The sequence below is a fragment of the Abramis brama genome, assembly GCF_963993115.1.
Source record: "Abramis brama genome assembly, chromosome: 3".
Lineage (NCBI taxonomy): Eukaryota > Metazoa > Chordata > Actinopteri > Cypriniformes > Leuciscidae > Abramis > Abramis brama.
This window is the reverse complement of record NC_139965.1, coordinates 16,019,248-16,043,327: the sequence shown is the minus strand read 5'-3', so window position 1 is coordinate 16,043,327 and position 24,080 is coordinate 16,019,248. Positions and strand designations below refer to the sequence as shown.

Sequence of the window (24,080 nt, the reverse complement as noted above, 5' to 3'; positions counted from 1 at the left end):
AGACATAATCTAAAAAAAAAAAATCCAGAAATCACAATGTATGATTTTTTTAACTATTTATTTGTATGATACAGCTGCAAATAAGTATTTGAACACCTGAGAAAATCAATGTTAATATTTGGTACAGTAGCCTTTGTTTGCAATTACAGAGGTCAAACGTTTCCTGTAGTTTTTCACCAGGTTTGCACACACTGCAGGAGGGATTTTGGCCCACTCCTCCACACAGATCTTCTCTAGATCAGTCAGGTTTCTGGGCTGTCGCTGAGAAACACGGAGTTTGAGCTCCCTCCAAAGATTCTCTATTGGGTTTAGGTCTGGAGACTGGCTAGGCCACGCCAGAACCTTGATATGCTTCTTACAGAGCCACTCCTTGGTTATCCTGGCTGTGTGCTTCGGGTCATTGTCATGTTGGAAGACCCAGCCTCGACCCATCTTCAATGCTCTAACTGAGGGAAGGAGGTTGTTCCCCAAAATCTCGCAATACATGGCCCCGGTCATCCTCTCCTTAATACAGTGCAGTCGCCCTGTCCCATGTGCAGAAAAACACCCCCAAAGCATGATGCTACCACCCCCATGCTTCACAGTAGGGATGGTGTTCTTGGGATGGTACTCATCATTCTTCTTCCTCCAAACACGTTTAGTGGAATTATGACCAAAAAGTTATATTTTGGTCTCATCTGACCACATGACTTTCTCCCATGACTCCTCTGGATCATCCAAATGGTCATTGGCAAACTTAAGACGGGCCTTGACATGTGCTGGTTTAAGCAGGGGAACCTTCCGTGCCATGCATGATTTCAAACCATGACGTCTTAGTGTATTACCAACAGTAACCTTGGAAACGGTGGTCCCAGCTCTTTTCAGGTCATTGACCAGCTCCTCCTGTGTAGTTCTGGGCTGATTTCTCACCTTTCTTAGGATCATTGAGACCCCACGAGGTGAGATCTTGCATGGAGCCCCAGTCCGAGGGAGATTGACAGTCATGTTTAGCTTCTTCCATTTTCTAATGATTGCTCCAACAGTGGACCTTTTTTCACCAAGCTGCTTGGCAATTTCCCCGTAGCCCTTTCCAGCCTTGTGGAGGTGTACAATTTTGTCTCTAGTGTCTTTGGACAGCTCTTTGGTCTTGGCCATGTTAGTAGTTGGATTCTTACTGATTGTATGGGGTGGACAGGTGTCTTTATGCAGCTAACGACCTCAAACAGGTGCATCTAATTTAGGATAATAAATGGAGTGGAGGTGGACATTTTAAAGGCAGACTAACAGGTCTTTGAGGGTCAGAATTCTAGCTGATAGACAGGTGTTCAAATACTTATTTGCAGCTGTATCATACAAATAAATAGTTAAAAAATCATATATTGTGATTTCTGGATTTTTTTTTTTAGATTATGTCTCTCACAGTGGACATGCACCTACGATGACAATTTCAGACCCCTCCATGATTTCCAAGTGGGAGAACTTGCAAAATAGCAGGGTGTTCAAATACTTATTTTCCTCACTGTATATCCTTGCTGAATAAGATTACTTTATATATATATATATATATATATACACACACATACATACATACACATACATATATAATTTTTTTATTAATACTCTTAGCAAGGATCCATTACATTTATCAAAAGTGACAGTTAAGACATTAATAATTTTACAAAAGATTTTAAATCTTTTGAACTTTATTTATCAAATTGTCCTAAAAACGTTTTAAAATATATGAAGCAGCACAGCTGTTTTCAACACTGATAATAATAATACATTTATAAGAAAAATATTTTCTTGAGCAGCAAATCAGCATATTAGAATGGTTTCTGAAGGATCATGTGACACTGAAGACTGGAGTAATGATGCTGAAAATTCAGCTTTGCATCACAGGCATACATTATAGACTATAATACAAATATATAATATAATTATTTTACATTAATATTTCATAATTTTACAGTTTTTACTGTATTTTTTTAATGCAGGAGGCCCAAACTTTTGTTTTCTTATGTTAAGGGAACAATTTAATTAAAAAATGAATGGAAATGTTTTCAAGTAATCATTTAAAGAACTAGGCTTTCCATATCGATAGAATGGACATTTATTATTTATTGCAGTGAACGACAAGAGAAACTCAGAAGGAATATTCAAATAATCCAAAGAAGTGTGCATATATACATCTGATGAATCTAGTATGTTTGATGTGGACACAACTTGTGTGTAATTCTTGATGTGTCTGAGTGTAATTTTACAGGAATCTCCATATAAAGATGTGAGGGATATACACATAAAGTGCTTCCAAAACGCATTTGGTCAAGAAAAATGGCATTAAAAGAAGAGGTTGTCCTCATGTGATGTCAACCCCTTGAAAATGCTGACACATCATGAGTTTCAGTTCACTCTGTACAGAGTTAAAGAGAGAACTGAACCTTTATGACTGTCTGTCATAGACATGTGAATGTCCAGCGCAACTATGTGAGGCGTAACAAATCAGCCAAAAAAAAAAAAGTGTTTGTTGATGACCATTTCATGCTGGACAGTATATCTTTAAACAAATGCAACCAGGAAGTGTTAATGATTAGAGATAGGAGAACATGCATGCATTATCCGTCCATTCAGCATAGTCTCATTTTGAAATTAATTGCACCTTTATGATTAAATTCAATATATAAAAAAGACTGTACAAACAAATGCAGTAACAGAAAATTACTGTTGAATAAATCCTGCTCCCTGAGAAAAGGATCTCGCTCAAAAGAAACCAGACTTTACCTAAACAGAAATTTCATACGTTTTTTATTTCAATATAACTTTTTGGTTAACTGAACCAATATTATATAACATTAGGTTAACTGAACCAATATTATATAACATTAACATTATAAATCATATATTATATTATATTTATGCTTTTTCTTTCAAAATGCGATTGACAAAATGGTACTTGAAATCATGGATTTTATTCTCCCACTGTGATTGCTAAGTAACAATCCCAAAAACTTGTACCTAACACCCATTTTAAGTGCTGTGAGTAAAATAATATTGTCCACTGTAATGTGTGACGTCATGCAAAATGTCAAGCGCGCGAAATCAGTAACAGTCTTGCCACAGTCAACAAAAAAAAGCAATGAATGTACAAATGCATTTAAGAGTGCTTATCCACAGGAAAAAGAAAATATAAGTTCAGTAAAATCACCTATTGGGAACTATATAAATTCTTTTTAAATGACACTGGTTGCACTTTCAAAAGTGATTCAAGCATAAATATTCTTTTTAAATTTATCAAACAAATTCACTTTGTTAGAGACAAAGGGACAATTATTCTCCAACAATGCCACATCCTTCAAAAAAAAATTGGTTTAACCCCGCAGCAAGCTTCCTGAGTGAAGGAAAACAAAAAAACAGGATGTCAAAAACTCATCCCAACAACTTTTCTTTCAATTAAGTGCTCTGGCTCGAAGTGCATTCGGCATTAACATAAGCATTCTCTTTATGGCCGTGGTTGGAACCCGAAAAACAGTCCTCCGAATGAAAGTGCACAGAGATCTGGTTGTAGCAAAGCAGGGCCAGCTGCCTCTCTTCCGGGCTGTAGTCCAGCGAGTGTGGGTGCACTTGTAGGATGTGTCTCTTAATGGTGCTGACCTTTAACGTGGCGAGCGTAGCGCCACACACCATGCAGATCAAGCCATGCCTACTGCAGTCGTAATCCATCAGGAAGTCCATCTTCCAGCGGGCCTGGTAATTGCGCCGCTGGTCCTTCCCCGGGTAGTGCCTGTGCCGCCCAGTCGTCTGTGTTGATGGTGTGATATTTGTGCTATTATTGTCTTCTGTTTCACCTCCTTGCTCGGTGGTTTTCACAGGCGACATCTGCGTGTCAACAGCTGTGTTTGTGGTGACAGGGCCACTTTTTGAGTCTTCAGTTCCAAACAAAAGAAGACAAAAAAAGAGAAACATTATTGATTTTAAACAAGATATTTGATTTATAACAGGATTTTCCTTTCACAATGCAAAACTAACACTTAGTTCATCCATAAACTGTAACATACTGACATCAGAGATAAGCAATTTTACACTTTTCTTAACCAGTTTATGCTACGCTAGTCAGCTGTTAGCTTCCTAAGCACAAGCTAACTGAAAACACAAGGAAAGAGAAATGTGTGACTATTTTTAGTGTAATATCTAATTTAAAGGACATTGATGAACATTTTCATTATTAAGTAGAGTAAATCATGAATATCTTTACATAAAACAAGATAAATTTACCTGTGAAGTTAAAAATGTGAAGCTTTAGTTTACAAGCTGTTAGCTTAAGCAAAGTCTAAATGAAAGCACAAGATAAATTACTATTTTTAGCTTCTAGAATATAATGTAGTATGGTATTTAAATTAAAAGACAAACGATCATATTTTCAAGATTAAGTATATTAAATATATATTTACATGCTTGAAATGAGATAAATTTGCCTGAGAAGCTAAATAATCTTTAAATTTCAAGCTGTTATCTTGCCAAGTAAAGGCTAACTGAAAGCACTAGGAAAGAGATGTTTAATTTGTTTTTAGCTTATGACATATAATGTGATATGTAATGTGTAATTTAAAGGACATTGGTGAACATATTTTCATGATCAAGTATATCTTGAATATCTCCTTAAAACAAGATAGGCCTACACCAGTTTAGTTTACAAGCTGTTAGCTTGCTAAGCAAAGGCTAAATGAAAGCACAAGATAAATTACTATTTTTGGCTTCTGGAATTTAATGTAGTATGTCATGTAAAAGACATTAATGATCATATTTTATGATTAATTATATATGATATATACGCTTAAAACGAGATAAATTCATCTGAGACGCTAAATAATCTTTAGTTTTCAAGCTGTTAGCTTGCGAAGCGAAGGCTAACTGAAAGCACTAGGAAAGAGATGTTTTATTTGTTTTTAGCTTATGGAATACAGTGATATGTAATATGTAATTTAAAAGACATTGATGAACATATTTTCATGATCAAGTACATCTTGAACTTCTTTACATCCTTTAAACAAGCTGTTAGCTTGCTAAGCAAAGATTAAATGAAAGCACAAGATACATGACTATTTTTAGCTTCTGGAATATAATGTAGTGTCATTTAAAATACATTAATGATCATATTTTAGTGATTAAGTTTATTAAATATATATTTACATGCTTAAAACTAGATAAATTTGCCTTAGACGCTAAAAATCTTCAGTTATCAAGCTGTTATCAAGTGAAGGCTAACTGAAAGCACTAGGAAAGAGATGTGGTTTTAGCCTATAACACACAGTATAATGTGATATGTAATATGTAATTTAAAGGACACTGATGAACATTTTTATGATCAAGTACATCTTGAATATCTTTACATCCTTAAAACAAGATAAATTTAATTCAGAAGCTAAATATCATTTAGTTTTCAGAGAATCCATGTTTCTTCTTAGATAAAGTAATCTTACTTTAAAGATTTTTTTATGGGAGAAGACAAAACTGATGTTTTGGTTCTAACTTCTGATGTTTATTTCTTTTAATACAAAATGGTCAATATGGCATTTAATTTGATAGTTTGTTTTTGGTCTATTTTTCTCTACATCTGATGTGTCTACAGTTGTCTGCGCTCACCATGCCCTTTCAGTGTGGCCGTGTCAATGTTCTCCTCCTTGGTCCAGGCGCTGACCACAGCATCTCTCTCACTCCGGCTGAGGCCGCTTGTCTCCGGATGGCACTCCTGGATGTGCTTGCGGAAGTTGCTGACTCTCGGCACAGGCAGGTGTTCAGAACAAACCATACAGTAGCAGAGCGGGTTATCCGGAGGACCGTACGCCACCAAATAATCCAGGCGGAGACGCCAGGGGCTGCCGTATTTCAGTCTTCTCTTTCGGGGATAATAAGGTAGAGACTGTGATCTCTGGCCAGTGTCTGGTGGATTCTCATCTCCTCTTGTGTAACTCCCTAAGTTTCCCTGAATGGGATCCACGTTCAGAGGGAGGAAGGAGGCTGAACCATCTACGTTTATTTCTTTGGTAAGTGGTTCTGATTTGATTTGAGGTTGTAAAGAGTGCGATTCTGCATGACAAAAACAAAGAAATGCAAAAAGACATGTATTCAATTTAAGTTATGTTTTTTTAATTAAACAGGTTTCACAGAAGCATGTAGAATATCTGACCAAACCCCTTAAACTTTATTTTGTTTTGCTTTTTACCATGTTTTTTTAAAAAAAAGGTTATTTGGAAGCAATTGCGTCTTTGTTAAAGACTGTAAAAAAAAAACATTTAGCCAAAGACAATAGGACATTTGACCACAATTTATGTATATTTACAGAAGACCCAAGATTCCAAATAGTTAAAAAAAAAAGTATTGTCTTATATCATGATTTTAATCAAATTAACCTGTTATCCCGAATTGTTTAATTTGATAACAAATTTATATATATACAATATCTATAAATTATATATTTATATATACATATATATATATACATACATATATATATATATATAATTTGTAAATATTGCATTTTATTCAATATCTACAATATCACATTTATCTGGTCCTCTGTTTAATTGGATATTACAGTTAAACATCTTGTGTATGCGATTAATCCACAACATTTTAGGGATATTTTTAACCTATTATTTACAATAGTATTCAGTTAGTATGTTTAGTACACAAACTCTTTTGAATTCCTCTGTTTTGTTTTGTCTCTTACCCTCACCGTGCATCTTGGCCCAGGTCTGCAGGATGGAGTGCTTTTCCTCAGCGGTGTACAGCAGAGAGTTGGGGTGCAGATCCAGCATGTGACTCTTGATGTGATCCAGGTGCAGAGAAGGCAACAGACAGCTGCAAACCATGCATACTAGACGGCCCTCCTCCGCCTGGTACTCCATCAGGAACTCCTGGCGGAACCAGGCGTGCAGCGAGTCGTTTAGGTATCGCTCCATCACCTGAGCCGTGGGTCCTGCGGGGTCCTGGACAGGGGAGGCTGGAGGGGATGGTGTGACCCTGCTAAACCCAGACTGGGCCTGAGGAACTGGAGAGACGGCACCACCAGGCTTGCCTAGAATGACACGAAGAATGGTTTAAAAATAATCTTAAAGTCCCCCTGTGGTGAAAATCGAGCTTTTAATGTTGTTTATATGTCTATGTGGTGTTTTTAATATGCTCAACAATAAGGCAACACCATTGCTGAGTATTTTCTTCTTAAAACTGCAGTGAACCAAAGACAGTCTCAAAAACGCGGTTTAAAATCGCTGGTGTTTCTGACATCACAAACTACCTTGTAACAAATCAGGTCAAAGTGTGATTGTCAACGAGTGGATCTCTGAGCTGGTGTGAGTGAGTGGAGGCGGGGCTCATTAGCATGCATATACTAAATAAAGCAATATACTAAATTCTAAGTTCTGCATACTAAATGAAGCAAGGGTGTAGAGCTTGCGCTTAAATATGTAATTTTGGTGATCAAAGATGAGTTTTAAGGGATACAATTATTGACTACAGGGGGACTTATGTAAAATAATGTTAAAATAATAATAGTAATAATAATAAAAAAAAAATATATATATTTATAAAATGCCTTTCTCACATTCAAAGCACAATAAATTAATCTAAATTAAATGTTTAAGAAAAGAAAAAAAGCTGCATTTTGAGCTTCAGATTGAGGTTTTTGCATTGTGACATTTAATTACATTCAATCACATTTCTCACATCCGGATGTTTAAACATTTTAGTTTTTAATCCTCATTAAATTCTCATCACAGAAATGAAAATGATCCTGCCCAGACAAAGAGATTTTAATTAAATAAAAATCACTTTGTCTGGGCAGGATCATTTTCACTAGAAAAATATAAAATTACACACACATACACACACACACGTAATATATGTAATTTAATGTAATATATATATATATATATATATATATATAGAGAGAGAGAGAGAGATAATTCTATATGATTGTTTCTAATATTTATAATTAATTTTTAATATAAAAATTACATTGTATCTGAGTTATTATAGTTAACAAAAACCATAAAAGGCGACCATAAAACCATTAAAAAAAAACAAAAAAACATTTTCTTTACTTGAAATAAAACAAAATTTAAACTTATTTTTAGTTCAGTTTATCATTTTCATTTAGTTTAACTTGATGTACTAAAATAACTAAAGCTAAAACTGAAATAAAAAATCATAAAAACTATATAGACATGTCTATAGACATATGACATAAAAATGTAAAAAACATACAACTAAATTAATGAATTTAATTTTAAATAAAATTAAAATAAAACCAGAAAATATAAAAATAAAAACTAATAATTAATAATATTAATAAAAACAATATTAGTATCTCAAATGATACTAAAGTAACACTGCATTGTCATGAAAAACATATGGAAAATTATATAATTATAATGTATAACATAATATAATATAATTACATAATTTATAATAATAAATATTATAGAAATAATATTAGATTGGAAAAAAATGGAATGTTTCTAAAAAAAATTTTTTTTATCATTTTAATATTATATATTATTATTGATATATAAATTATTGTTTTATATTAGTTATTGATTTTATTATTATTGATTTTTCTAACCTTAAGACATGTTTTGTGAGGTTCCATGTTATTCAGGCTTGACAAAAACATACAGAAGCTCAAAGAAATATTAGCACAGACCTGTGGAGTGCCTGTCCACATCCAAAATCTCCTCTGACTCTGGAGGAACATCTGGATCGGGGCATAACGGCCTCTGGCTGTTGTCCCGACTCAAATGACTCTCCCATCCCGACCTGATCACATCCTTATCGGACTCGGTCCACAGCAGGGAGTACGGATGCCTCTGTTTGATGTGTCTCTTGATGGTGCTTAACTTCAGGGTTGCCAGCGAACTGCCACACACCATGCAGATCATCCCCTGTCTCTGTGGGTCGAAGTCCATGAGGTACTCACTGCGCCAGTACTCATGGTAATAGCGCCGATGGTCTCGGCCGGGCGCGAGCTTAAATGGAGGGGGTTCCTGCGTGGATGGTCCTGGGATGGGGGACAGAAGGAAAGGGGTGTCTGTGTTCTCAGTGACACACCAGTAACTGGTGCCTGGGGAGCAAACAGGGGCGACTGGAGCTTCCTGGCTATCATGAGATGTGAGGCCATTGGTCACGTCCTCTTGACCTGGGGAGGACACAAAAAGAGAGTGTCATTGATGAATTGTAAGGTAATATCAAATATGATCATGGGAAAATATGACATTGTTTTCAATTACAGGGAAATGTCAAATAAATATTAATACTCGTAATAATGGAGATTAATATTAAAGTGAAAATATCTTTTCGCCAGCCTGCATTTTGTGCATAAACATTAATAAAATTATCATAACATTCCATATGTTGTATTGGACATAAAATATTGATTTATTATTATTTAAATAGTCATATATTTGCTTTAGTGTATCAGGTTGGATGGTTTTGCATACTAAAAAATAAATAAATAGGACTGTTGCTGATGGGCTAAAAGTCATTCTCAGATATTGCAACTGAAGAGAAGCTAAAAAAATTATTAGACAAATATGCAAATTATTTAGTTTTTTTGTTATTTTATATTGTAAAATATACAAATTTTAAAAATGTTGTCATGATGACTAAAATGCATATTTAAGAGATTTTGCATATATCTGTCAGCCCATATTAAAATTATTCTTTTAGTTTTAATATTATTGCTGATAGGCGGAAAAATAGTAGGATAACAAAATTAGTAGCTACTTAAATATGCAAATTGATCTGTACTTCATAAAAATATTTTTAAAAAAATAACTTGTCAGTTATGAATATTAAATCAATGTTAAAGTCAATTTTGTGCATAAACCTATAAATAATCAGTCAGCATATTTTCAAATTATTATAATTTATTTATTATGATTGCTATTATTATTATGACTAATAATAACATATTTTAATTGGACCGTTATCTTGTTGCTGAAAACAAATAATTTTTCATTTAAGACAAATATTAAAGCGAATAGTAATAATTTTGCATAATTTTATAATTATTATAAATGAATATTAAAGTGAAAATGTGTTATTTCCTCACTCCGCAGGCCTTATTTTGAGCACAACAAGGGGGCGGCGGCGTGGTTGCAGTACCGCTGTATTCCCGCTAGATGGTGACAGTGCATCGCGTACTCATTTGCAGCATGGTTATTTTGCCTTTGTTTATAGTGGAGCCCGAAAGATTAGGGGCCATGCCTCTGCCTGCTATTGTTCGTCACGGGTTTTAACGCTTCAAAACATGGAGCTGTCGATCTAATGGTCAAACTTCAATGCTTAACACAACATTTACCTGCTGAGAGATCCCCCAAGTGTCCCCGCCGCGCGGTCGCCTCCTCTTCCTCAGCTTTTAGTATTAATGAGCGAGATTCTGTCTGCTCAGCTTTGTGCACCGACTCTTTGGACTCCGCTTCATCCATACCTGTGTTGTGTTATTTGAACGTACAGGATTCGCTTCTTTGTACGTAGAAATGTCACAACCGGAGGATTTCGTAGATGCATTCGTCGGGTGGTTGACTAAATATCTGAAACACGCACTCGCCCATTACAGTGTGTGCAGTGCCTGTCTCTGCACTGGAGCCTCACCGCTGTTTGCTTTTTGCTTTAAGTAAACTTAACTTTGCGTGACGATACACGTCGCGTTTAGATCGAAGTTGGAGGAAAGATCTGTCAAATGGTCGGTGACTTTAGGCGGTCTCCTGATTGTATTTAGATATTCTGCTTGTCTTCAGGGTGGAGAGCCGAGCTAGGGGCCCCTGGGGCTCCTTTAGGGGCTCCTGGGTAAATTTAAAGAGACAGTAGCGGCTAATATGTAGTGACGGGTGCAACACGGGGGCCCATTTTTGTTATGTTTTATCTTAATATTATATTTTACACCCGATTGTAAACAAAGTTATGCATTTTGTACTCACAATCTAATATTTAATGAATTCATTAATCATAAAATGGGATAAAATAGACTCTAAATATGCCTGGTACATTATTAACAGACATACTTTTGGAAAATACAGTTATTCTACATGAAATGACAGTTTAATGTCATTTATATGTTTATTGACTTATTTTTTTCATATATCAGTGTACATTAAACAATGCATCTGTTTTTTAACTTTATGTAAACAGTTTTCATACCTAAACTGAAAACCCTTAAAGATATGTAAAATAATGCTGTTTTGTTTAGTAATGCAATGTTTATAGGATATTAGCGAATCAAAAATTAGGCTGCGTCATCTGCACCTGATTCATATTTCCTTTTCTGTAAAAGCAAACGTAATTGTTTTTAGGGAGTGAGGGACGCTGCTGCTTTAAGACTCTATCCGCACATGCTGTAAAAGCTCCTACATCCTGGTACTTTCAGCGTTGTCAAGGCACCGATAGAAAGAAATGTCCAACGGGAAGAGACTGCAGTGTCCTGAGACCGAGCTTAAAGAAAGTTATGTGTCACAACCAGGTAAAACAAACGCATGCTTCACGCTCTCGGTGTTGTCTTCTTGTCGCCGAGTGCTTTTACTATGAAGACTCGACAGTCCACGCGCAGACAGACAGACAGCAGCTCGTGAGAAAGGCAGATAGGGAAGACAACATTGTCTCTGTGTCATACACTGGAAACAGAGACAGCGTGCTCAGTAAAATCACTCCAGTGTTTATAGGATGCCTTTTATATTGATTTTTCAAAAAAAAAATTGACCTTTTTGAACAAATAAATACGTAATGTGACATCAAAACGAGAGTGGGGAAGGCAGAGGGACTCACAACAGAAATCATCAGCCTGTGATTGTGAGACAAGATTTAAAGTGACAGCAACATTTTTGTCCCCTATATGAGCTTTGTTTGAGTTTAGTTAAAGGACCAATGAGGATAGTTCACCCAAAAATGAAAATTATGCCATTAATTACTCACAATCAAGTCATTCCAAACCTGTAAGACTTTTGTCCATCTTCGGTACATAAATTAACATATTTTTATAAAATCTTGAGAGTTTTCTGTTCTCCTGTTGACTGCTATGCAATTACCACTTTGACGCTTCAAAAAGTTCATTGACTAATCCATATGAATTGAGCAGTTTAGTCCAAATTTTCTGTAGAGATATGATCGCTGAACAGATTTAATTTAGGCTTCTATTCACATATAAACATTAATAAACTCACACATCAGTTTTGGTAAACGGAAGCTCAAGCATGTTAAACTGATCGTGTCTCTTCAGAAAGTTAAGACTAAACCTCTCAATTCATATGGATTAGTTTTGAAGCATCAAAGTGGTAGACTGTCAATGAAGAATACAGAGCTGGCTCAGATTCTATTTAAAAGATCTTCATTTGTGTTCCGAAAATGAACGAAAGTCTGACGGGTTTGGAACGACATAAGGGTGAGTAATTAATGACAGAATTAAAATTTATTATTAATATTAGCTTATTTATATTATTTTAATTGATCCTATTATATTAATAGTTTAATAAATAAAAAATTGGGCATTGTTTACCCGTGCTCATGTTGTTCAAAACTTTTTGGAAAAAATATTTTCTCTTTTCCTTGGAATACAAAAAAACCCAACATTTTGTTTGCAGAATGTGCAGGCTTTCCAAAACAGTGAACGTAAATGCTATCAAGCTCCAAAAATGCCCCAAAACAGTAGTCCAGAAGACTTTTAAATCTATGAAGAGCAAACTGACATTTCAGTATTTGATGAAAATCTTCTTTGTCATCGTTCTTAAATCTCAAACTTGTTGTTTGTGCACTTAAAATGACTCAAGATTACTGGCGTCCAATGTCATTGTTTCTCATGTGTATCACAGTTTGAAAGTTTAAAGTTTGTAATCTTGCTGTACTATGTTTGTTTTTTTCCTCATAAAGTGATCTGCTGATTCATCTGCAATAACTGAGGCCGGTAGGAATAAGTAGTCTCTGTATAAAGGTAAGCTTCCAGAAATAAACTAGGAGTAGTTTTGTCAGTAGCTGCTTCACAAAATGCCACGCAATAGTGCACTTCGCCAATCATATGCAGATACCTGTAATATGTTATCAACCGCTCTGAATAAAACACTAAACAAACTTTGGTAAATTACTTCTGAGCTCCATGTGTGACACTGATATTTACATTTATTCATATTTGCATATGTTTTTATGAAAAGCAACTTGCAAGCAGTACTAAAATATGATTCCACATAAAGAGATGTGACCATTAAATGCTGTAATGGTTGCGGACCAAGTTCCGGTTGTCTTCAGATATTTCTTGACTAAAAAAGTGACAAAAAATATTGAATAAAGTTTCTTAAAATTTGTCCCCACTTTTTCTGAAGCATAGATCTAAATTGAATTGCTACGTAAGGCAGTGCTTGATGTTTCTTATATATTCGTGTCAGAATTGCAGACACAGCATGTGAGGCACATTCCCCTGGGGCCCCAGACTTCCTCTTCCCCCCCACATACGAGTCTTATTTGGTTATTAGTCTTAGTATCTACATGTACTACTTTAGGTTTCACTTGAAACCTGGCATTATGCCCCGTGTATATTGCTCTTATGATAAATTGATGGCAAGGTTCCTTATTTGTAGATCACTTTGGATGAAAGGATCTGCTAAATGACTAAATGTACTGGAGGGTCCCAACCTGAGTTGCATTCCTGTGGACGACTACAGGGACCCATTGTTTCTTCATGGTCACGTATATCACAATTAAGGATTTTGTCACAACCACCAACCAAGTGCACTGTTGGGCCCCATCCTCCATCCTCCCTTTTACGTCCACTATGTTTAACCCTTAATCTGTTTATATCATCTGGAATATTTCACATCAAATTTTAATGTGAACTACAAAAGTAAAATTCATCATGACAATCTTTGAATGTTGGCTTGTCAAAATCATTGCTTTAATGCTTAATGTAATGCAAAAAGTTAAGTTTAGGTTATTTACACAGTTTGAAATATATATGGCATGTGTATTTGCATCCCTACGTTATTTGCTGATGAGCAAAACCAGCTACTCTTTTTTTTCACCTTTGCATATCAACTTTGCATATATCGGTTTTTTTTTTTTGATAGATATTATTTGCATATATGATATCATTTTTTTTAAATGTTTTTTTTATTTATATTGTTGTGCTGTTTTATTCCTCATGTATTTCAATTATGATTGACTGTTACATCAAAGCCAGTGCTTTTAATCATATTGTTTTTTTAACCGTATATGGAGTAATATTATGTGTACAATTATTCTACTATTCTAAATAATTACCCATGTCAGTTTTAATTCCAATTGGTTTCCATTTTATTATTTTGTTGCTGAAGTGTAGCCTCATACTTATGAGTTAGTGAACATTCTGAGATCATGTGTTTTACAAATCTGTCTCCCATTATTCATCAGATCAAACTCCTCAAGTTGATTAATTCATTAAGTTTTTTGTTTTCCCTACAGGTCACCTACTCTTGGTTTTTCTGAAAAATGGACCGTATGCCTCAAGCACTGCATGCAAAATCAATCTAAACTGAAAGACCTTGAGAGACCGCTTCGCTTAAATGAAAGATGTGACCCCACAGAAATCCCGTTTAGAGCAGGTTTTGCCCTGCCTAAGAAGACGTAATCCAGCGGTTGATAACCAATCAGCAGCCATGTCATGCAAGACTTTCTCTAAACGTCGGTATCAACCAGCAGCAGAGTTTGATGATGTCACTCTGGCCCGCAAAAGGGAGTATTGGAGGAGCAAGAAAAGAGAGCAGAGGGCAAGAAAGTCATCTGCCAAAAATGAAAATCTGGGGTTTTGCATGTCCTTTGTTAGTGATGAGCCCTCCTTGCAGATTCACAAAGTCGACAATGATCCCACTCTACATAATCATGAACTTGGAGATACTGATGCTCCTAGAAACTCTTCCAGCTCAGGTCTATCAGAATCTGAGTGTAATGCAACTATGGTGCCATGCCAAAAAGAGAAATGGTTTCAAAAGACTAAGCTCAAACACGTCTTACCTAAATTCCCAGAAACAAGCACAAATTCCCTGAAGGGTGTAATGGACAATGAAAAAATAAAGTCCTCAGTTACAGGGTCATCAAACACAGATGCTAAAACAGTTGAGTCTCTCTGTCCAATAGGCTACTCAGGGCCTACAACATGCATCGAGTTGCATCCAAATAGCATTCGTACTCAAAAAACTAAAACAGGCATGTTATCTCTTATGGGGAAACAATTAGCAACATCTCCACAAAGCCATGTACCCATGGTTTTACCAGTGCACAACAACCAAAATAAGCCTCAAAACTGTCTCAGACCCTTGACCTCTGCAGAATGTAAGGTTCGTAAAGAGCAGAGTTTCGTTCGCAGTCACATCTCTAAGAGAAGAACATGTGCCTTTGCTTCAAAGCACAACACCAGAGTGGCTATGACTGAAGAAGAGATGGCTGCTAAGCGTAGAGAGAACTGGCGCATCAAAAAGCAAGAACAGAGAGCAAAGCGTGCTGCAAAGCTGGCACGGGACAGAGAAAGGAGTCTCGGACAAGGACAATCTTCCTGTATCGTGACTGTTTCGTCTCCTGCTAACGGTAAGGCCTTTAGAGGAATCAACCTCAACTCAGTGAACCCCAAATGCCTCAATCAACAGTCATTTGGGGCAAAATGTATTGGTTCTTGGACACAACTACATGTTCAGGACACTAAACCAAACCATACTGCTTCATCCTCTGGTATTTTGCAACCATCCTCGAGTTCTACCCAAGCTCTCAACAAATCCAAAGTGCCCCATTTTGCACATACTCAAAAGAGACGTTGTCAAAAGCCAGCAAGGAACTCTTTCCTTGGCGCTTCCAAAGTCGAGTCTCCCGAGGATCGGCATGCCAGACAGAAGGAGTACTGGCGAATTAAAAAGCGTGAGCAGAGAGCAAGGCTGTCCACAGCGGTGAAAGCACGATTGAAGGAACAAGGCGCACTTAAGCATCGTGGGAGACGCTGCCACAACAGTTTCAATCAGATGTGTGGGGCTCAAGTGAGCAGAGCAGGTGCATTTGCAAGTTCCTCTGACACAATTGGTGGTTTTATCCAAGAAGATGGCACAGTGGCGGTCTCCACTTCAAAGACAACATCTGAGTCTTCTCTACCTGCAAGTCATGACTTTTCCAATGTGAAATGCATCGAAAAGGTGAGACTCCAGGTTCAAGCAAGTTCGCCCCGATATTCAGATGCTCATCCAGTCACAAAGCTAGTTTCCGCTCCATGCAGTGTTTCCAAGGCTAATCAAAACTCTCTGGTAAAGTCTAGCTTGGACAGAGGTGCAGTTATGGGCAGTATGACAGTCACTATCCAGTCCGAAACAGAAGAAGAAAGGATCGCTCGTTTGAGGGAGTACTGGAGGGTAAAGAAACGAGAGCAAAGGGCTAGTCGGGCTGCCCGGCTAGGAAATGGTCTGCTTAGGTCGACGGTTTCGGTGTTAAAGCAGAGAGAGCACAAGAAGAAGTCAAACAAAAGGGACAGTATTACTTCATCCATTACCAAAACAGTTTGTGACTCTTCAACCAGTGCCCTAACCCCAATAAAAGAACACATCAATCCTCCTATACATGCTGTATTTTCCATCCCAGAAATTACTCCCTGTATCAAAGATGGCAAACCTTCACCCTGTCCATCCTTAGAGTCACACATTGAACCTCCAGCAGCTGCGAACCATCATGCCACCACTCTTCAGGCTGTGGCCTCCATGAAAAAGCTTCTGGAGGAATCAGTTTGCACACCGGAAGCCACTGAAATGCATATTAAGTGTGAAAATGAGTCTCTTCGGCTAAATGAAGATGACCTTCTTGCATCTGAAAATGCAAAGCCAAATATTTCTTTACTACAAAACGTCTTATTAGAGTGTGACGTCTCAGAGGATGCAAGCCTTAAAGATATCAAATTGAGTCCTCAAGCATTAACCTTAGAGGACACTAGCCATCAAATGTCTCATAACTTCTGTCAAGGCGCTGCAGATGGAAGTCATGCCCTTTCTCCAGTGGCTGTGCAACCTCAGTGCAGAAACACTCAGTCATTCAGTGATGATGGAGCAGATCCCAAGCAGTGCTACCCTTCACAGGCCTTGCAAAATCAGAAGCTTGGTGAGAGCGATGAGCTTCAACGAAAGCGAGAGTATTGGAGGTTAATGAAGAGACAACAGCGGGCCAGAAAAGCCAACGAGGATGCAGCCAAAAATACAGTTCTTCGCAATCTGGCTCCACAGGTGAGTTGCATTGATGTTTGCTTAGCATTGATGTCAGGTCTGTCTGGGTCAAGTGAGTCGTTGTTGTTTTTTACCCCAGTTCCATAATGGTTACATTTACCAATTGTTTTAGTTATTTTTAAGGAATAAACATGGGGGACAAACATCTCATTATTTGTCAACCAATATTGGTTGACAAATAATGAGATAATTTTAATAATAAACAAATTTAAAACAGTTCTTCCAGTAATGCTTACATTACGTCTTAATAACTGTTCCCAGTCTTTTTGGCGTTAACTATATATTAAATAAGAATACTGAACAGCAAAAAAAACAGTGGTAACATTACATTAATTTACTTTAATAAAATACCACTGACAAACTGCATAATGTACAGCACATGTGTCAAACTCCAGTCCTGGAGGGCCACTGTCCTGCAGAGTTTATCTCCAACCAGCTCCAAAAACACCTGCCTGGAAGTTTCTAGTAATCCTGAAGACCTTGATTAGCTGGATCAGGTGTGTTTAATTAGGGTTGAAGCTAAACTCTGCAGGGTTGTGGCCCTCCAGGAACTGAGTTTGACACCCCTGATGTACAGTATATCATCAACTATATGTTGTCATATGAACAACTAGTAAGTCACCTCCTGATTTAAATCTGAGGCCCTTATCCCTGGTATTAAGATGCGTTTTGGTCGATCGGATCACAAGTAGACGTGGGAGACACATTCCCGTTTACACCTGGTGTTTTAATCCGTCTCTTTTGTCCACTTTCAACCACTTCTGTCCTGATTTCTTCGAGGGGAGGGTCTATGGGTGTTTTTTCTAATGGACAAAATAAGCTTGCGCAGTTCACATATGAACGGAAAAACATATGGAGAGCATCAGCTTTCGTTTCTGCTCTGACAGCCGCAAGACCAGCTGAACAATGTGAGTGAGTGTTAGAAATCAGGAATGGTGAGAGAACATTGAGCTTGGCATGTTTTTTGTCTTCAAACTAAACTTGGGTCTGCAGCCGACAAAGTTTAAATCCCGTCTGGCTACCGCGCTTCCCATAATGTTTACGCATTAGGTCAGTAGGCGAAGAGTAGATGGTCTTTTGTGACTGTTTGAAAACATTCGACCACAAAAGCTAATGCAGTCTAATGCGTTTTTGAAAGTTGACAAGCTCAAAACTTTTTAGACCCCGTTTGCACCTGTATTTAGCGTTGTCTATTTGTGATCCTATCGACCAAAATGCATCTTAATACCAAGTGTAAATATTTAGTTGAAAGCTTTATGTGTTTGATTCACTAACAAGAACTGACTCATTAGAATCATTTCTGAAATCAAACTACACTCCTTTCACAGACTCCCCTGAAAAAAACACCCAGCACAACTCTACTGCTAGCCATGTCCCAGGACACTTCCACATGCAGACAGATCCCCATTCAGAAGACAAGAAGGTGCACCAAATCTCCAGGTCCACAGACACAGCCTACAGATAAATCAAGAACTCACAGAAGCCAGATAGTGGTAACACCAAATCCACAAAACGATCCACAGGAGGTTATATGTAAAAGACGCATGCAATGGAGGATCAAGAAACAGGAGCAGAGAGCAAGAAAGGCAGCAAATGTAAGAAAGCTTCGGAAGGCAAAACTCCCTCCACAAGGCCAGGCATCGGTAATTATTTTTTTAAACCTGATAGATTTATTTGATCTTATGTATATACAGTACCATTCAAAAGATTGCGGTCAGTAAGATTTGTTTTTAATGTACTTTTATGCAGCAAGGAGGACGCATTAAATAGATCAAAATATCACAGTAAAGATATTAATAATGTTACCAAAGATTTGTATATAAAATAAAGGCTGTTCTTTTTGTTCTATTCATCAAATAATCAAAAAAAAAAAAAAAAAAAATGATCACTGTTTCCACAAAAATATTAAGTAGCACAACTCTTTTCAACATTGATAATTATAAGAAATGTTTCTTAAGGAGCAAATTGGAATATTATAATCATTTCTTAAGGATCATGTGACACTGAAGACTGGAGTAATGATGCTGAAAATTCAGCTTTGATCACAGGAATAAATTACTTTTTTAAAATATATTAAAATAGAAAACAGTCATTTTAAATGATAAAAATAGTTCATAATATTACTGTTTTTACTCTATTTTTGATCAAATAAATGCGGCTTATTAGAGCATAAGAAACTTCTTTTAAGAACAATAAAAATCCTACTGATTCCAAACTTTTGAACGGTGGTCTAATTGCAGATAAAGAAAGGGACGCAAATAAAAACACAATTTCAAAACAGCAGTAACATCCCCCTTTATTTACAGATTATTCTAAAAGCAAAAAAGACTAAAGTGCAGTACCGCTGTGAGTTTAAGTGGGACTGCGATACCCACGCACGCATCCCGCTGATCATGCGCTTGTTTACTTTTGTGACAGATCTGTTGAACCAGTTTGTGGTTTGCACAGCGCTGTACTAACTATCATTATCAGGGGCTCACGCATGTAAATGGATCATTTACTCATGTTGTTTCAAACCTCTATGATTTCCTTTCTTCTACTAAACACAAAAAAGATCTGTTTCAGCTGTTTTTGCCAATACAATGCAAGTCAACATCGGACCCCACTGACTTTCATTGTATTAACTAAACATTTTTCATTTCATTTTCAAACATTAAACTGACTTTTGTGGTCCAAAGAAAGAAAGTCATACAGGTTTAAAATTACTTGAGGGTGAGTTTACACTGACATCCAAACATCACAGTATACCAAAACCCTGTAATAATAACACTGCATGCTTTGTGTCCCCCGGGAGCCCAGGCTATATCTCAGCACCAGGATTTCACTGACACATGGGGGTAGGCTTTTTTGAATGTGAGCAGTGTTCACGGGGCCCCATGTGGGGCCCCAGCCATACCTCAGCACCAGAATATCACAGAAACATTTTGGAGGCATGTTTGGACTTGGGGCCGTGTACAGAGGCCATGTGTGGGGCCCCAGTGCCTCCAGGCATATATGTGCTCTGGCTTTACTGTAGAGTCATGGAAAACATTGGAAGAATTTTCAGGACAACATGTTGGTGATGAGTTTTGTAATTAATAGGAGTAAAATAATACATGGTCCTGTTTTGGGACCAAGATGGTGAGATACCAGAGTTTTTCTACCAAGTAACTTGACCTGAATATTTGCAGTGAATGAGGCCCTATTAACATTTCTTTTTTCTTAGGAGTTGGGCCTCCTTACTAGTCTAGTTCCTTCCCCCAGTTCCTCAAATGTTTGTATCCCAGAGGAGCAATTTAAGGGTTAAATTGAACAATTACTGTAGGCTAAAAAAAGTGTCTTAAACGCTGTCGCAGAAATAACTAGACTTCTAGACTATGTAGCAGTTTAACTTAACCTCACACAAGGCACCAGTTAAATGGCACCAAATATGTTTTGCGTTTTGGTCACACGTTACCTAAGGTGTGCATGAGAGCGTCAGGTGACTTTTTCCTTCTGTTATTGCGAGGCATCAGCCAGGAATGCTACCTTGATTGTAAAGATTATTTATTAACTAGCATCAGCTATATAATGTGTAAATTAGAAAACCATATACTGATATTGTACAATGCCAAGGTCTCTGGAAAGAGGTTTGGTTAAGTGATATTTTACATTCCACGTGGTCGTCTTCCATTGGTTGTTCTGTTCTGCCGTGGGAATTGCCTTGAATGTGAAGCATACGAGGCCCTGAAGTAGGTGCACAAGGCCCTTAAAAATCTGGAACATGCAAACGAAGGTGCCTTGGAGTGAAGGTTTATTTGTCTGAGCTTAACCCTCTTGCAAATGTGTTTTCTGCCTCTCTGGGCCAGAGACTTAGAATTTGGTCAATCCGCTTTTGTCTCTCTGGCATGGAGACTCGGGACGTGCTGTAGTTGTTATTACAGAACATAGTGTTTGTTAATGTCTCTTTTCTCACAGACTGAGACTCAGAGCATGGAATTTGTTGTTGTCTCTTCCTTCACAGGCCGGAGACTCAGAATGCTGTTAATCTGTTAATGTCTCTTCCCTCATGGGCTGTAGAGAGACTCAGAAATTGGTGTGTCTGTTACTGTCTCACCTTTACAGGCCACAGACTCAGAACGAGGTTGTATCTGTTAGAGTCTCTCTGGACAGACTTGAGACTCAGAACAAGGAGTGTATATGTTGAAAGGGTACAGTTATCCCTTTCTGATGAGGAGGAGATTGCAATTGGGCGCTTCTCCATTCCAGTGCTATGATTGGCTGCTGGCATCAGAGGAGAGACACGCAGTGTGGTCCACCCATCATTCTCCTGTAGAACTCATTTGCATAATCTAAAGCACACAGTTAGAACAGTGTCTTAAAAGTTTTACCAATGCATTTCTCATTGTCCAAACCACCACCAGAATACCTTTGGCAATGTTCTGAACACATGGAGTCCAAACATGATAGAAAAAGATGCATGCATTCATTTGTACATTAACAGCTGAGTTCGTGTAAGATGTTGTACTACAAATAGCTGTCATTGAGAATACTAATTTCTCTGAATAAGTATGAAATGGATGTTGTAGTTTACATCAGTTTCCATACATGGTTATGAATGGATTATTTTGTTTCAGCCACCACTGCTGCATCCATAATGTCCTATGGAATTTTTATTGCACTAAGTGATCAGTCTCAAGATGTGTGAAGGGCAGAAACTGAATGTGAACCAATGAAAAGTTTTGTCCTTCCAGGGCTTGGTCTAAGAGATATCTGACAGTTGTCCTAGCATCCTAATCTGATGGTGTTGGACATTTGTTTGTCCACCAAGATCCAGTCAAAGTGTAGCAAACCTTTCTCCACTGTTGCAGTCAGAGAGGGCCCCATCAGAAAACTGGCCCTGGAATGTGTTGTTCAACTACAATCTTGCATTTATACATTAAACTTCCAAGGAGCTTGTTTAAGATTAGGTGTTGCCACATTCGCTGACCACAGTTGATGTTTGAAAATTAAGTCACTTAATGTTTATTATCCTTACCTTTTTTTTTTTTCTCTTTTTTTTTTCTTCCTAGTGTCAGAACACCACCAGTTTCGGATCAGCAGTTGTTCAGAGGTGAGTAGTAGTAAAAAATGATTTGTTTTTAAGCTGTCTTTTTTTCACTTTTATACACTACTGTTTAAACGTTTGAGGTCAGTAAGATGATATATATGTTGGTTTTGAAAGAAGTCTCTTATGCTCACCGAGACAGCATTTATCTTATCAAAAATAATAATGTTGGTTTCTTTTTCAAACAGCATAAAATCAGAAGACCAACTAGACTATTTAGCGGAGCCATGTCAAACTGCACTCAAAGGTTTTTTTAAATTAATTTTCTAATACACAACATTAGTTTGCCAAACAGTTTAAATGATTATCTGGTAACTGCTATTACTATATCTTTTACCACCTTTAAGAGGAGTCTAGCGCTGCACCAAATCATGCAATGGAAGGACCTTTATCACAGGCCGAGTGGAGAAACGTCTACCTCATGGACTCTGATCCTGTCAACCCGTTGTTGGTGTGTATGGTTTGTGGAGAGCAGCAGTACTCCCTCAGTGTGGACGGGGCGAAGACTCACATTGAGGAGGTGCATCCTAATACACTATCATTGGGAGAGCTTGAACGTCAAGGCATTCTGGATGCCTGGGATAAACAGGTGGCCGTCCGCGAGCACTTCATCACACACCAGCTTCAACAGCGACGCAGAGCTCCTACAGGTAACAGGGGAGATCTACATTCAGTCTGGCTTTGAAAATAAGTAATAATTCATTTTATGATTCATTTTTCTGAACAGAGTTTCAACTGCCCGGTTAAAACTGAAGCTAAAGACGCGAGTGAACTGACAGAGGACAGTCGAGATGAAACGCATTCTTTTATTCTGCTGCATTAACTGCCTTTATGAACCTGAGATGAGCCAAGGAATGGCTGATTTATTTATTATTATGGGTATTACTTTTGTTAAACGCATACCAATTGTACACTAAATATATACTATATTTATCATTTGATCAAATGAGACCTGACTTTAAATGTTTTTCTCTTGCCTTATTGATCTTCCTTGCACAAATGTGTGTAAAGATTATGTTTTCTTACGAATTGTAAGTATTATCAGTTTTGTTATAGTCATATGCAGTAGATTAATATCTTTTTTAGTGATAGGAGGATATTGAAATGATTCTACCCTTTTCTTGCTGATGTCCTACTGAGCCTCATTAAATGTACTTATTAATTTTGGTAATATTCAGAATCATGGAAATACCTGTAAATGAGGTTACAAAATAAGATATGGAAAAACACTCACATGCACAAACAACTGGAATATATTATCTTAAGAATTGCATTTTGACCATGTGTTTTCAGTATCTGCACAGATTGTGCAATTTGCACAAAAAATATTTTCTTTTTGTAATAAATTGTTGCACTGCATAATGTATATATTATTTTGATATCTTTATTTTAATCTTCATTCATTTACCCTTTTTTGACTTTCCATAATGTTTTTTTTTTTTTTTTTATCTTAAGAATTTCTGTCTGAATAGGGTGTTGATTTTTCTTCCTCATGAGTTTATAAATGCACAATAACATGTAATTTATGTTGGACAAATATCTATACACATAGAAAACAGGTTTGAAATAAAGCACAAGGATTAGAATCATCAAAGGTCATATATAGTTTAACAAACATAGTTTGTTAGTCTTTACAACTAAGCCAAGGGCAAGTAAAATTTGCAATAAATTCTGCTTCCCTCTTCAGTCCACATACATAGCACCTAATAAGTCCTTTTGCACCTTTTGTTTGCTTGTTTGTAATTTAAAATGCGTTAACTAGATTAGCATGCCCTTTATAT

General features: G+C 37.0%; 2 protein-coding genes across 3 annotated transcripts; one reads left to right on the top strand and one right to left on the bottom strand.

Moving 5' to 3' along the window:
* Positions 1–1,751: 1,751 nt before the first annotated feature.
* zfta (zinc finger translocation associated) lies at positions 1,752–10,788 on the bottom strand. The gene is made up of 5 exons (XM_084109885.1): positions 10,334–10,788; positions 8,678–9,169; positions 6,704–7,051; positions 5,617–6,060; positions 1,752–3,899 (listed from the first exon to the last, which is right to left on the bottom strand). The coding sequence occupies exons 1-5, from the start codon at positions 10,458–10,460 to the stop codon at positions 3,427–3,429; spliced, it is 1,884 nt and encodes a 627-aa protein (XP_083966011.1). The 5' UTR covers positions 10,461–10,788; the 3' UTR covers positions 1,752–3,426.
* Positions 10,789–11,377: 589 nt separating this feature from the next.
* Positions 11,378–23,664, top strand: LOC311078978 (uncharacterized protein). 2 transcript variants are annotated; one of them, XM_084108069.1, is made up of 8 exons: positions 11,378–11,491; positions 12,892–12,952; positions 14,452–17,234; positions 18,563–18,877; positions 22,265–22,305; positions 22,488–22,546; positions 22,647–22,949; positions 23,027–23,664. In XM_084108069.1, the coding sequence occupies exons 3-8, from the start codon at positions 14,553–14,555 to the stop codon at positions 23,044–23,046; spliced, it is 3,420 nt and encodes a 1,139-aa protein (XP_083964195.1). In that variant the 5' UTR covers positions 11,378–11,491; positions 12,892–12,952; positions 14,452–14,552; the 3' UTR covers positions 23,047–23,664. The 2 variants fall into 2 exon arrangements, with proteins under 2 accessions (XP_083964195.1, XP_083964194.1); XM_084108068.1 differs by having other exon boundaries at positions 22,647–23,126.
* Positions 23,665–24,080: the final 416 nt, after the last annotated feature.